The 13811-nt window shown below is 54.1% G+C and overlaps 6 protein-coding genes across 6 annotated transcripts, besides 3 other annotated features; 3 read left to right on the forward strand and 3 right to left on the reverse strand.

The window, feature by feature from the left end:
* Window positions 1–832: 832 nt before the first annotated feature.
* ACLA_017230 (alkene reductase) lies at window positions 833–2197 on the forward strand (the record flags this gene model as incomplete). Its single annotated transcript, XM_001274701.1, has 3 exons — window positions 833–1090; window positions 1154–1789; window positions 1844–2197. The coding sequence occupies 3 exons, from the start codon at window positions 833–835 to the stop codon at window positions 2195–2197; spliced, it is 1248 nt and encodes a 415-aa protein (XP_001274702.1).
* Window positions 2198–2258: 61 nt separating this feature from the next.
* ACLA_017240 (SDR family NAD(P)-dependent oxidoreductase) lies at window positions 2259–3289 on the reverse strand (the record flags this gene model as incomplete). The annotated part of the gene is made up of 6 exons (XM_001274702.1): window positions 2259–2448; window positions 2498–2550; window positions 2609–2631; window positions 2681–2793; window positions 2839–3199; window positions 3244–3289. The coding sequence occupies 6 exons, from the start codon at window positions 3287–3289 to the stop codon at window positions 2259–2261; spliced, it is 786 nt and encodes a 261-aa protein (XP_001274703.1).
* Window positions 3290–3991: 702 nt separating this feature from the next.
* erg4A (c-24(28) sterol reductase) lies at window positions 3992–5479 on the forward strand (the record flags this gene model as incomplete). Its single annotated transcript, XM_001274703.1, has 2 exons — window positions 3992–5180; window positions 5229–5479. 2 exons carry the CDS (start codon window positions 3992–3994, stop codon window positions 5477–5479), a joined length of 1440 nt encoding a protein of 479 aa, XP_001274704.1.
* An 85-nt stretch (window positions 5480–5564) lies between these two features.
* Window positions 5565–7904, reverse strand: ACLA_017260 (transcription factor domain-containing protein; the record flags this gene model as incomplete). Its single annotated transcript, XM_001274704.1, has 7 exons — window positions 5565–5979; window positions 6030–6265; window positions 6311–6745; window positions 6796–7091; window positions 7148–7533; window positions 7590–7711; window positions 7854–7904. 7 exons carry the CDS (start codon window positions 7902–7904, stop codon window positions 5565–5567), a joined length of 1941 nt encoding a protein of 646 aa, XP_001274705.1.
* Window positions 7905–8038: 134 nt separating this feature from the next.
* Window positions 8039–8064: a microsatellite.
* Window positions 8065–8626: 562 nt separating this feature from the next.
* Window positions 8627–11149, forward strand: aguA (alpha-glucuronidase; the record flags this gene model as incomplete). The annotated part of the gene is made up of 1 exon (XM_001274705.1): window positions 8627–11149. One exon carries the CDS (start codon window positions 8627–8629, stop codon window positions 11147–11149), a length of 2523 nt encoding a protein of 840 aa, XP_001274706.1.
* Window positions 11150–11603: 454 nt separating this feature from the next.
* Window positions 11604–11628: a microsatellite.
* Window positions 11604–11629: a microsatellite.
* On the reverse strand, window positions 11618–13438 carry ACLA_017280 (Zn(II)2Cys6 transcription factor; the record flags this gene model as incomplete). The annotated part of the gene is made up of 1 exon (XM_001274706.1): window positions 11618–13438. The coding sequence occupies one exon, from the start codon at window positions 13436–13438 to the stop codon at window positions 11618–11620; it is 1821 nt and encodes a 606-aa protein (XP_001274707.1).
* Between the last annotated feature and the right edge of the window lie 373 nt (window positions 13439–13811).

Below are 13811 nucleotides of genomic sequence, written 5' to 3' on the forward strand. Positions count from 1 at the left end.
TCAAACGATCACTGGAGAAGAGAGTTTGACGGCTCCGTCAAGGACCTCTTTCGCTTCCAGTCTTAGTGGCAAGACCGCCCAAGCGACTTTACTCCATCCTGATAAAAGCCACCAGACTATTCATGCAAGTGGATGATTTGATCATTTGGAAGCCTTTTGAGGCATGAGGAACGATAGTGCAAAATTGGGAAGAGATGGAATTGGACTCCACGTTGCAATACAGCACGCTCCCATCATATGGTATCATGCCCTAAGTCGATAGACTATCAAACTACTACGGAGTATGTAGTATGTCTATGCTATTTATCCCGCCGGGAGATCAAACACAATATAACGAGCTCGGTGTTTTCGAAGCATCACGTAAGTGGATAATCACTATCATATTAATAATAGCGAGTCCTTAGTTACTTTCACACTGACCCACTGCCAATATCCACTCCGTCCCAGTCCGTCCAGAGGGGATAGCCAGCAATCGCCATGGGAGCTGCACGGAAAAACCCCCACAATTCCTGGCCATGCTGTCAGTAATTGCCTGCAACTGCGCTGATTCGATAACCAGAGAACCCCGAGGAGAGATGTTTCAGGGGGAAAATCGAAACGAGGGACAGCAGGAGATATGGACTTGTGTCCTCCGTCCCATCTCCACTGTATCAGCTATCAATCCATGCACTTTGTATCTCCTGGAGGCTTCGATCTATGCTTTCTTTTCCCCGATAAATAGTGTTTACTTGGTGTATTCGCTTGAGTGTCAATATCGGTATGATTGTTGACGAACCTTACAATAAACAGATCGTCTGAGATCGCCTGACCCAGGACCCCATAAACCATCATCATGACTATTCGCAAGATCGACAGCGAGGACTCGCGGCTCTTTCAGCCCCTGGTCATCGCTAATGGCAAGCTCACCCTCGCGCACCGTATCGTACATGCTCCCATGACGCGCAATCGGGGAGTTCCGATGAATCCCACCAGCACTCCGGAGCAGCCCAACCGCATCTGGTACCCCGGAGATCTGATGGTCCAGTACTACCAGCAGCGCGCGACTCCCGGCGGCCTTATCATTTCCGAGGGTGTTCCTCCTTCACTAGAGGTACGACTTCGCTCCATCCTGAAAAAAAAAGAAAGAGATCACGGCCGCTGAGCAAGAACCCAGAGCAATGGTATGCCCGGTGTCCCCGGTCTGTGGCTCCCCGAACAGGCCGCAGGATGGAAGCGGGTCGTCGACGCCGTCCATGAGAAAGGCGGCTACATCTACTGTCAACTCTGGCACGCGGGCCGGGCCACTATCCCCCAGATGACGGGCTCCCCTGCTGTCTCCGCGTCGGCCACCGTCTGGGACTCGCCCACCGAATGCTATTCCCACCCCCCCGTGGGGTCCACCGACCCCGTCCGGTATGCAGACCATCCGCCCATCGAGCTGACCATCCCGCACTTGAAGCAGACCATCCGTGACTACTGCCAGGCCGCGCAGACGGCCATGGAGATCGGCTTCGATGGGGTGGAGCTGCACGCTGGCAACGGGTATCTGCCCGAGCAGTTCCTGAGTTCGAACGTCAACAAGCGCACCGATGAGTACGGTGGCTCCCTCGAGAAGCGGTGTCAGTTCGTCCTCGAGCTCATGGATGAGCTGGCGAAGACAGTGGGCCAGGAGAACCTCTCAATCCGTCTGTCACCTTTTGGACTGTTCAACCAGGCACGCGGCGAGCAGCGTTTGGAAACCTGGACGTTTCTGTGCCAGTCGTTGAAGGAGGCGCATCCGAATCTGTCATATGTCAGCTTCATCGAGCCAGTAAGTGTTGCCCGATTGCCCAAAATTTCCCGAAAGTGAGCTCATATGATCCAGCGCTATGAGCAAATCTTCAGCTACGAGGAGAAGGACACCTTCCTCCGCAGCTGGGGTCTCCTCGACGTCGACCTGAGCAGCTTCCGCAAGATCTTCGGCTCGACCCCCTTCTTCTCGGCCGGCGGCTGGCACCAGAGCAACTCCTGGGGTGTGCTGGAGGAGGGCCGCTACGATGCGCTGCTGTTTGGTCGCTACTTCACCAGCAACCCGGACCTTGTTGAGCGCTTGAAGAAGCAGATCCCCTTCACGCCGTATGAGCGTTCGCGGTTCTACGGGCCGTTCGAGGATAATGCCAAGTGCTATGTGGACTATCCACCAGCCAGTCTGCTAAATGATGAGCATGCAAAGATGTAAATAGCAACTAGACGATTCATCATGACACGGATCTTTCACGTCGGAACGGAGGGTGCTGATACTAAATTGCGAGCCCCCCGTCCACCACCAACGTTTCTCCACACATGTAGCTGCTCATCGGGGAGGCAAGAAAGAGAATGGAATCGGCAATCTCCTCGACCATGCCAAATCGGCCCATGGAAATCGACTTGGCCTGCTCGCCGATGATGCCGGCCTGGATGGCCTCATGAGTCATCGGGGTGTCCACGTATCTGGAATTGTTAGTAGGGGGGGTGGCTTCACATTCAAGGCATTCCATACCCGGGACACACGGCATTGATCCGGATCCCATCCTTGGCGTATGCTTTGGAGTCCTGCTCTCCTGAGCTTCTATTCATCAACCGTGGTGTTTAGACGAGGTAGAAAACATACCACCCGGGTGATCCCCACGACGGCTGACGGGTCAGTATGGTCCTTGGATCCTACCTGGAGGAGGAGACCTACCATGTTTCGACGCGGTATAAGCAACAACACTAAACTCCCTTGGAGGAGCAGCAACACCGAATTTCGCCGCGACATTGACAATCACGCCTCGTCCTTCGCGAACACCACGAGGTCTACCCAGTTAGCTTAGGCAAACGGTCAGCAGATACAGCCCGTACTCCTGTTTCAGCATCTGCCGAATAAAGGCCCGCTGGCAGAGCCACAGCCCTTTCTGGTTCACATCGATCACCTTCTGCCAGTCCGACAGGGCCAGTTCATGTGAACGAGTAGCTGCACCACTGATCCCCGCGGCGTTCACCCCAATATCAATCCGGCCGAAGCGTTCTGCCGCGCTGTCTATGGCTTGGTTGACACTCGTCTCATCTCGGACATCGAGCTCAGCAATGGTAATGTCGACCTCTGGATACTGCGACAGTAACTCCCGGTGGACTTCGAGCAGAAGCTCATGGTTCGTATCGAAGAGTGCTAAGCCGGTGATGCCGTTTTTGGCCAGGGTATGCGCCGTGGCTCTCCCGATACCTAGCACTGTTAGCGACAAATTTCAGATTGAACGGGAAGCGTACCCGAGGCAGCTCCAGTGATGAAGGCGGTTCCCTTGACTTGACACATGTTGATGCACTACTGTAGAAGAGTTAGAGAGATAACCAAGTGCGTTCTGAGAGCCACCTGAAATATATCCATCAACACCTATATACCTCAGTCTGACGGGGTGGGGTAACATCCAATACCTTATCATCCAATATCATCTTGATGTCTTTGCGACGACCAATAATAGCCATGGCAGAAGTCGTGCATATGCGGTGACGAACTGGTCGCAGGTATGTGCTGGTGATGAGCTGTAGCATTCCATTCCATTGGCAAGCAGGGATTGTCTTTACTTTATGTATGTCAGACATGAGACTAACGGGAATTGATGAAGTATTATGTCGACTTTTTTTTTGTTTCTCCCTGCTGCCCTGGCCAACTGGCGACATACTCCAAACCATACCCTTATTAAGAGGTCATGCACCCCACACATTGCAAGACATCCTTATTTTTCTTGTCATAATCCGGGCCGATCAACTTCAAGGCTTCAAGCATTGTCATTCCCCAGTAAAAAAAAACTTGGCGAAACATGTTATCCACAAGACAACCGTGGTGTACGTGGTTTCCGTGTCCTCCGCGGGCCCCGCGGCAACCGGGGAGGTCGCGGAGAGAGCCATCTCCCTCTCAACAGTCTCTATATTTAAAAGACACTTTGGGGGACATGAATGAGTAGGATCCTGCTCGCGGCAATCACTCACACGATCAGGAAGAGTCCCCATAGACAACATGGCAGACAAATCCAAAAAACCCACCAAAGAGGTACAGCCTCACCCGAAAGAGGAATTCGAATTCGGCGGTGCGCCGGGCGTGGCGCTTCTGATGCTGGGTTTCCCCGGGCTGATGTACTACATGTATATCGGCGCCGTCTTCTACGGTGGACACCTCCCGACTCCGGACGCGAACCAAACCTGGCCGGACTTCGTCTCCCATCTGGGGAACCTCGCCTACACCCATGCCTTCCCCCACCGAAAAGCCTGGATCATCTACTGGACCTTCCTCATCCTCGAAGGAGTGGGATATCTCTACCTCCCTGGGGTCTACGGCAAGGGCAAACCGCTCCCGCATCTGAACGGGAAACAACTGGGCTACTACTGTTCCGCTGTCTCGTCCTGGTGCGTGACTATCATCGCGGCATTGGCCCTGCACTTCTCCGGCCTCTTCAAGCTGTATACCCTGGTCGACGAGTTCGGACCGCTCATGTCCGTCGCCATTTGCTCCGGATTCCTGGTGTCAATCATTGCGTACCTATCGGCCCTGGCGCGCGGAGTGCAACACCGTATGACGGGCTCGCACGTCTATGACTTCTTCATGGGGGCGGAGTTGAACCCTCGGCTGTTCGGCTGGTTGGACTTCAAGATGTTCTTCGAAGTCCGGATCCCATGGTACATCCTGTTCCTCTTGACACTGGGGACGGCCCTGAAACAATTCGAGACGTACGGATTTGTCTCCGGTGAGGTTTTGTTCCTGCTTATGGCGCACTTCCTGTATGCGAACGCATGCTCCAAGGGCGAAGAATTGATCATTACCAGCTGGTACGTTTCCCCTCCCATGCGCCGCATGGCATCGCCTCCTGACACAGATAGGGATATGTATTATGAGAAATGGGGCTTCATGCTGATCTTCTGGAATCTTGCTGGCGTGCCCATGAGCTACTGCCACTGCACCTTGTACCTGGCGTATCAGGATCCATCCGCCTATCACTGGAACCCAATGGTCCTGGCCGTGTGGGCGGTCGCGTATCTGTTCGTGTACTGGGTTTGGGACACGTGCAATAGTCAGAAGAATATCTTCCGCGCCCAGGAACGGGGCGTCGTTGTGGACCGCAAGGCATTCCCCCAGCTGCCCTGGAAATCCGTCAAGAATCCCCAGTCGATCCGGACAAAGACGGGAGATTCCATCTTGTGCAGTGGATGGTGTAAGTGAGCCTCCCTCCGTCCCGGCGATCTTCCGCTGACGAAAGCAGATGGCATGGCGCGCAAGGTGCACTATTCATGTGACCTGTTTTTCGCTCTTTCTTGGGGGTTGGTCACTGGCTTCCAGTCGCCGTTCCCATGGTTCTACCCCTGTTTCTTTACCGTCATGATCATCCATCGTGCCAAACGGGATATCCTGCGTTGTCGGGAACGGTATGGTGAGGCCTGGATGGAATATGAGCGTCGGGTCCCATATCTCTTCATTCCGGTATGTGTTCTTCCGCATCTGGGGGACAATTGAGCTAACGTGTGATAGTATGTCATTTAAACGGTCGAAAATCAAGGGTGGGGAGATGAGGAATTGTATTATAGATGTGACAGCCATGTCACGACTCGTTCATATAGTCAGAATTCAAAATATCCATCACCGAGCGATTCGCTCCGATGAATTCGTTGAGGAACATCGAAAGATCCGCGCTATTCATGTGCGAGTCGAACACATTCTCCGGCCACTCGACATTAGGAAGCGCAATGGTCCTGTCGAGCGCCGGCATGATGAGCGACCCATCGCGGTTCTTAGTTATACCTTCCAACCTCTCTTCTGAGGAGACCAGAACCTGTGCTGCCCGATAGAATGCTGCGCAGATCGTATACAAACGAGCCGAACCGCGGGACAGCCCCTTGAATAACTCCAGGGACTGGACAGTGTCCTGCAATAATGCTAGATGGGCAGTGCTGGCAGTGGTAATTGCATGTATGAAGACAATAACAAATGGCGTGAACGAGGGATAGAGTAGAATCCTTTGAAAGTCAACATAGAGCTTTACCGGAAACATACGAGCGCAACGTACCAATTGACATATTCTGTCTGCTTGTGAGTTTTGCGACCGCGGAAATAAGTAAAGCACTCGAGGTGACTCTGCAAAGCTCGCATAGCCGCCTCATAACAACGAGACGTGATTGCCATGGCATCACTAGCTCGCGTCTGCGCTCGAAGAATCACGGTCAAGACAGACTCGGTGATGAAGTCGGCGCAGGCAGCCATTCCATGGAGTGACTCCGCATAAAGACCTTGGCTCACATCGATCTATACCGTTAGCGCTGGACGCAAAAAAGGGACAATTCAACCTACACCCAGCAGACGGCCACGAGCCAACATCAGGTCATTTGATAATTCCGTGATCGCTTTCAGCCGTTCTTCCTCGGTGGCATGGGCTGCGGACGTAGAATAGAGTCGGTCATAGATACGCCCCTGGAGGGTGGCAAAGTCGATCGTGGTGAGTGTCATCAGATCCCAGGGACAGTACTGCGGATTGACTGACGGCGTAAAGAACTCGGCATCAATGTCGTGATTCTGGAAATGAGAAGCCAGACCAAGGTTCAACGAAAGATTCTTGTCGATGGTGTAGAGCGACCAGAACACATGACGTTTGGCTTCGGCGACTGGGAAAGGATCATGCCTCAACGCTGCACTTCGATGAAGGCCCATGCTTTGGCACATGTTGAACGCCAGGGCAAGATAAGTCCAGCATAACTGGAGGTTAGATTCTTCTTGTGCCTTGGTTATCTTCTCGAATTAGCTACATTGCGGCTTTGGGCGGCGGGGGAAGACCATACCCCAATGAGGAGAGCCTGTATCTTCTCTAATGTAGGATCCCGCATCATCTCATAACTGTTGAGGCCGTTGGAGAATTGTCGTTCACAGAATTCTGCGTATGCGGCGAGATTGAAGCGTGCGAGCTCTGCGCATTCCTCATGGAGATAGCCACGAATGATGTAGTACAACAAGCCATGCAACAAAGTCAAGGAGCCCGCTGAGATTGGATCAACTGGAAAGTAGATTGCATGGCATAGGGACTCAACCTGGTGCATGTCTCTCCAAGAATTACTGACCAGGTAGAATGGGGGTGTCGCTTGTCATCGGATGGCAACGATCAGCAAGGCAACCCACCAGGTGGAGCAATCATACCTTTGATCTTTTTGATGAGCGCTATGAGGAACTCCCGGGGCAGCAGCTCAGCTTGTGACTGTGCAGATGACTCCACCACCGTTGCAGAAGTCTGCTGTCGATCGAGACTGTTCCGCAACGACGACAAGACGGCGGAGACTTGGTCATCGATTCTTCCTGATTGAGATGTTGCCACGGCAGAGAAGGCGGCATCTCTGGCAATGAGGATCTCATTGTTAAAGGAGGATTGACCCTCAAAGAGTGGAGCAGATGGAGTAGAGGGGATTTGGGCAGCTGCAGGCTGAATAGATGGCGGGACGGCAGGATGGCTGTCGGATTGGGTGATCTGCTGCAGAGCCGTTTGGATCGCTAGCAGTTGTTCCTGGATGGCTTCGAATTTCTTCTCGCTATCGGAGTGTCAACAATAATTAAAATCAGCCAGAATGACCCATTCTAAGCATACTACTCTCCAGATTCTGCTGTTCTTTGTGGATGCTCTGGGGTGCTCACAGTGACCCCGTTTGCTCGGCAAGGGATCCCAAGAGCGCCACAGCTGGAGCATGGTATGGCCTTGTCGCATTTAATCTGTCTTGGTCAGGTCTGTGCATGCCTAGAAACGGGAATTTCAAACACCTTTCTTTGTCGGCAATTGTCACACTGTGGGGTTGGGTTAATAATAGGATTCTCCAATATTCTGCCGACAATGGGGGGGGGGGAAGAAGCCTACAGCACGGGCACGAAAGGAGGTCCGGACAGTCGAGGGAGTGCCGTCCGTCATGGTTACGACCTGGTTGCGATCTGTAGCTCTCCAAGGGGTCAGTCTGTGAGAGTGAGAGTTGGATAGAGGGAGAGATGTTGTTCTGTTGAAGCGACGCGTTGACGACGGTGGCTGCTGACTCAGCGCGTCCTTATTCTCTCTCTCTCTCTCTCGCTCTCTCACAAAAGCTTCAACTCAACACCAAATCATCACCCAGATTCGTATTCATCCTGGACTTTGATTAACTATCACCGTCTTCATCTGTGCCATTATTAGGCTAAATACCTCTCTTGCTTAATCGGAGGATATCCGTCTCCCCCGTTGCTTGTCCCCCGCGTTTCACCCCACACCGATACCGTTCAGGAATCAGTAGACTGGCGTTGTTGATACTACTATGTTAGCTGGACATCGGACTCTGCTGCTATTCTGTCAAAGTGCATTTCAACCACTTCAGTTCCTGATACTTCATGCACAGTCATTCGAGCAATGAAAAAAGAAAAAATCCCAGGACCTTGAAATCATCCAATATGCCTTCCCCAGATGCAAAGACTGCCGACAAAGGCCAGTCTTTCCCCGCATTCTGCATATAGCCTGAATCGGAAAATTATGGAGAGCTCTTGGGAGCAATGGCGAGGTGGTAGATGGCACTGACAGCTCATGAAGCTCGCAGAGAGAGTATTTAAATCCTCAATGGACCCCTGCACCGTTTCTGTTGATCATTCTGCGACAACAACAACAACAAGATGCGGAGCGTCATCACCACCCTGACGCTGGTTGCCTCTGTCGGCCTGGCAGTTGCAGAGAATGGTTTCGATGGCTGGCTGCGTTATGCTCCTGTTAGCTGCCATGGAGCATGCCAGAAGTCGCTTCCTTCTCATATCGTGACCCTCGACCCCACCGAGTCAAGTCCAATTTCCGTCGCCGGTCAGGAGATCCAGGATGGCTTGCAAAGAATGTTCAAAATGCACGCCACGGTCGAGCCTAAAGGCTGCTCAACTCGATCCTCCGTCATCATCGGTACTCTCGATGCGTATAACCATGCATGCAAGGATGCCGATCCGGTCCCCGAGCTTGAAGAGGATGGCTTCTGGCTCAACACCAAGGACGGAAAGGTCCAGATCATCGGTCAGAGCGAGCGAGGAGCTCTCTACGGTGCGTATGAATACCTGTCGATGCTCTCACAGGGCAACTTCGCTCCGGTATCCTACACCACCAGCCCCCATGCCCCCATTCGCTGGGTAAATCAGTGGGACAACATGGATGGCAGCATGGAACACGGCTACGGTGGCCTGTCTATCTTCTTCAAGGACGGTGTCATTCCTCAAGATCTCTCCCGAGTCAAGCAGTATGCTCGTCTGCTGGCCTCGATCCGCATCAACGGTATCATCGTCAACAATGTCAACGCGAATGCATCGCTCCTCAAGCCCGAGAACATGGACGGACTGGCGCGCATTGCGGACATTTTCCGTCCCTACGGCGTCAAGGTTGGCATCTCCCTCAACTTCGCCTCCCCGTCGACCCTCGGCGGTCTCAACACCTACGATCCCCTCGACGAGTCCGTCATCTCCTGGTGGGGCGGCATCACCGATGAGCTCTACAAGCGTGTCCCGGATATGGCTGGATATCTGGTCAAGGCCAACTCCGAGGGTCAGCCCGGCCCCACCACCTACAACCGTACCCTCGCAGAAGGGGCCAATCTGTTTGCCCGCGCTCTAAAGCCTCACGGCGGCATAGTCATGTTCCGCGCCTTCGTGTACGACCACCACATCAGCGAGGAGAACTGGTACAACGACCGCGCCAACGCTGCCGTGGACTTCTTCAAGCCGCTCGATGGCAAGTTCGAAGAGAACGTGGTCGTGCAAATTAAGTACGGTCCCATCGATTTTCAGGTCCGCGAGCCTGTCTCGCCCCTTTTCGCCAACCTGTACAAGACCAACACCGCGATCGAGCTGCAGGTAACACAGGAGTACCTCGGACAGCAGTCACATCTGGTCTACTTGCCGCCTCTCTGGCAAACGATTCTCGGGTTCGACCTCCGTGTTGACGGAAAGCCCTCGCCAACCCGCGACATCATCTCGGGGCAGCGTTTCAACCGACCCCTCGGCGGCTGGGCCGCGGTCGTCAACGTCGGCACCAACACCACCTGGCTCGGAAGCCACCTCGCCCTGTCCAATCTGTATGCCTACGGTCGCCTCGCTTGGGAGCCCACCCTTGACTCGCAGGATATCCTTCAGGACTGGATCCGCATGACCTTCGGCCTCGACCGCCGTGTGCTTGACACGATCACAAAGATGTCCATGGAGTCGTGGCCTGCATACGAAAATTACTCGGGCAACCTGGGTATCCAGACCCTGACCGACATTCTGTACACCCACTACGGACCCAACCCGGCCTCCCAGGACGGCAATGGCTGGGGCCAATGGACCCGTGCAGACCACGAGGCGATCGGAATGGACCGCACCATCAAGAACGGGACCAAGTTCACGGGCCAGTATCCCGCCGAAGTTGCTCAGGTGTACGAGAACATTGAGACGACTCCCGATGACCTGCTGCTCTGGTTCCACCATGTCCCCTACACCCAGCGTCTGCAGTCCGGCAAGACGGTCATCCAGCACTTCTACGACGCGCACTACGCCGGCGCTGACACCGCGCAGACCTTCGTCTCGCAGTGGGAGTCTCTCCGGGGCAAGATTGACCCCGAGCGCTATGAGCATGTCCTCACCCGCCTCATCTACCAGGCGGGCCACTCCATCGTCTGGCGCGACGCCATCAACGAGTTCTACCACAACCTCTCTGGCATTGCGGACGAGAAGCAGCGGGTCGGTCACCACCCCTGGCGCATCGAAGCAGAGGACATGAAGCTCGATGGCTACGTGCCCTACGACGTCAACCCGTTCGAGACGGCGTCCAACACCAAGGCCATCGTCACGGCGACCAACTCCACCACGGGCACGGCCAGCACCCAGCTGGACTTCAAGACCGGCAAATACGATCTGGGCATCAACTACTACGATTTCTACGGTGGCAAGTCACAGTGGACCGCCTACCTCAACGACCGCCTCGTGGGACAGTGGCAGGGCAACAACGAGGATGTGCTCAGCCATGAACTCTCGGTGTATCTGGATGGCCACTCGGCTACCCGCATCACCTTCCGCGATGTGAAGATCCACAAGGGCGACCGGCTGAAGATTGTGGGCAAGCCCGATGGAATGGAACCAGCGCCCTTGGATTATGTGGTGTTGCTGCCACAGGGGATTGTGGATTGAATGAAATGCAGGGACTTTGATATGTTCTAGGTAAAATAGCATTGCTGAGGATTAAAAATTGCCTTGTACATGAGAAGTCCGCCAGTAGCTGTAGGCCAATCTCTGGGTGATTGATTTGGCACTTTGTTTGTTTATATTGACCGCGAACCACCAACACCACTTCCATGGCGTCGCTTAGATACCATTCGGGCCTTGCTGGGTATCTGGTCGAAAATCTCTGACCTCTGCGTCTGGAACATATTGGGCTGTTGTTCCAAGAGCAGCGCCTGGAAGACTCGCATACACCACCACATCAATGGCATTGTCAAGGTGTAGCGACACCTTTTTTTGTTTTTTGAGGGACAACTGGATCTGCGGCGCGGTGAAGAAAGAAGCCATTTGCAAATTAGCTCGCAATAAAGTTCTTGGAAACTAAGCGAAGTCGTATTCGTAAGAGAAGAAAGACATTTGAAAGCATGTCATGTCATGTCATGTCATGTCGAAATCCGACATTGTATTCAGTAGCAACGGGTCGCTGCAGGTGGGATCAATGTACGCCGACAGAAGCCCCGGAGAGAAGAGACTCTGCAAATCGGCGTTCAGCCCTTGACCACCCGTGTTGTACCACGCATTGTGGTCAGCCGCGGGATCCTTGTAGGCTTCGTTCCGTGATGCAGGAGCCAGGCCACCGGCATCCTGGGGATGCTGCGACTCGATCCAGGCGGTGAAGGACTCCGCAGCCGCACGTCGGAGATGCTGATGGGCCTGGCGCGCTAGCGGCCAGTTCGAACTTAGGAGCTTGAGACAGCCCAGGACCAGGACCACGCGATTACAGTGGTGGTCGAGACAATCGGGGCCGTGGATCCGACTTGTGGCCAGCTGGACCACACCACAGAGAACGAGGGCGGATACAACCAATGGGCTGTATCCCTGAGCGCTGGGACGCATGGATAGGAGATTGGAGAGTTGCTTCGAGGCCTCGGTGGCTTTGACGTCGTGAACATGGCGGGTACAGGACGGCGAGAGTCGAAGTGGCGTCACCGGACAGATGGGGACTTGGAGGTCCGGGAATTCGGGTCGTAGATGGCTGCGCGGTAGATGCAGGAGCATGGCGGCGTACTGAATGGTCGTGTGGGCATGGAAGAGCATCTCGTCGACGTTGCCATACATGTCGACGATATCGACTTTGTGTCTGGGAAGGTGATTCGACCAGCTGATCAGTGCATTCTCGACGGCTTGCAGGTGATCTCGATGGGGCTCCGGCAGGCTATTCAGCACGAGAACCCGCGCCAGAATGAGCGCCGCCTCGATACGATAGCTGAAGGATGAATATCGGGAGAATCGTGTGTCTTCGTCCTCCTCGGTGAACACGCGCATTTTGAACGCGGTGAAGGTCGGAGACGGGGGGATCTCCTTGCGATTGGCGTACACGTACTCCTCACAGGGTAATGGGACATCGTACGGGACGTTCCCGCAGCGCAAGACAACCTTGGGGGGTCGCGCGGCCATGAACACTTCCACAATGAACAGCTCCCACCAGGTCCGCCGCAGACTCTCCGCTTCGATTTCATTGCCGTTGGAGAATGTGGTGGCAAAATCCCTGCGAAACATGCCCAGTTCCAGGGCGATATCTGTCGCCTGCACAAAGGCTCTCTCCGCCTCCGTGGCTTCGCTCCGTGCGCACAGAAAAAGTGAGTATAACAGTAATGCCTGGACCATACATGGCGTTCGATCAGTCGCGGTGCTCAATTGCAGCACAGTGGCCTCCTTATACGAGTCACCCATCACCTGCAGCGAGTAATGACTGCCGATGAACCGGACAACATGCTGAAGATAACTGGGATAATTGCGCTCTTCATACGAAGTCGCTGGCACCAGAATTGGGTGGGCATGGTGGAAATTCTCATAGTACAGTCGCACCAATCTCGAATCCGGCACGATAGGCAGCTGTACATTCTGGGGAGAATCTCTGGAGCTGATCGACGACACCTCCTTGCCTGTCACGGACGGACTGGGCTGGGTTGCGGGCAGATTTGCGCTGGTGGGTTCAGACAGCGGCGTCTGATACACCATCCCAGGAAAGTCCGCGGCCACGCCCTGCATGGGCTGCAAGGTACTGCTACGAGGTTTCCGCCGGCCTCCCCGTCGGGAAGGCAGATAGTTGCACGGCAGCCGGGCATCCAGACATCGGGTGCAGGACGGCTTTTTGGCGTCGCATTTGACGTGGTGTTTGCGACATTCGGTGCATGCCAGGGGGGACGGACGCACTGCCGACCCCTGGGGGGATGAAGCTCTTCGTTTATCGCTCATCCTGATCTGATACACCCCCTGGTCTCTCCGAGTTTCATTGTGGGGGATTATTTATTGTGGAATCATCATAGTCTGCCAGGAATGAAGAATGGACGACGGCGCCTTCGGGGATTCCGCCGCTTTTGATCGCCGACCGCTCGAGAGCCTGATGGTTCAGGCAGCAACACCGCCACCGATGACTCAGCTCAGCCACATCCGGCAGATGACCATCATGTGCTTTATTTCAATCAATCAAGTATCATTATTTTGAGAGATAGTCCTTCTTTGGGCTAAGTGATGTGCCTTTATCTCTCGAAATTCAAAGAAAAATGGTTTATGATACGTGTTTGACTCTGGGGCTTAAGACTAGTTACACATATATATATGTATGACG

The sequence above is a fragment of the Aspergillus clavatus genome, genomic scaffold, assembly GCF_000002715.2.
Source record: "Aspergillus clavatus NRRL 1 1099423829795 genomic scaffold, whole genome shotgun sequence".
In the NCBI taxonomy this organism is placed as follows: domain Eukaryota; kingdom Fungi; phylum Ascomycota; class Eurotiomycetes; order Eurotiales; family Aspergillaceae; genus Aspergillus; species Aspergillus clavatus.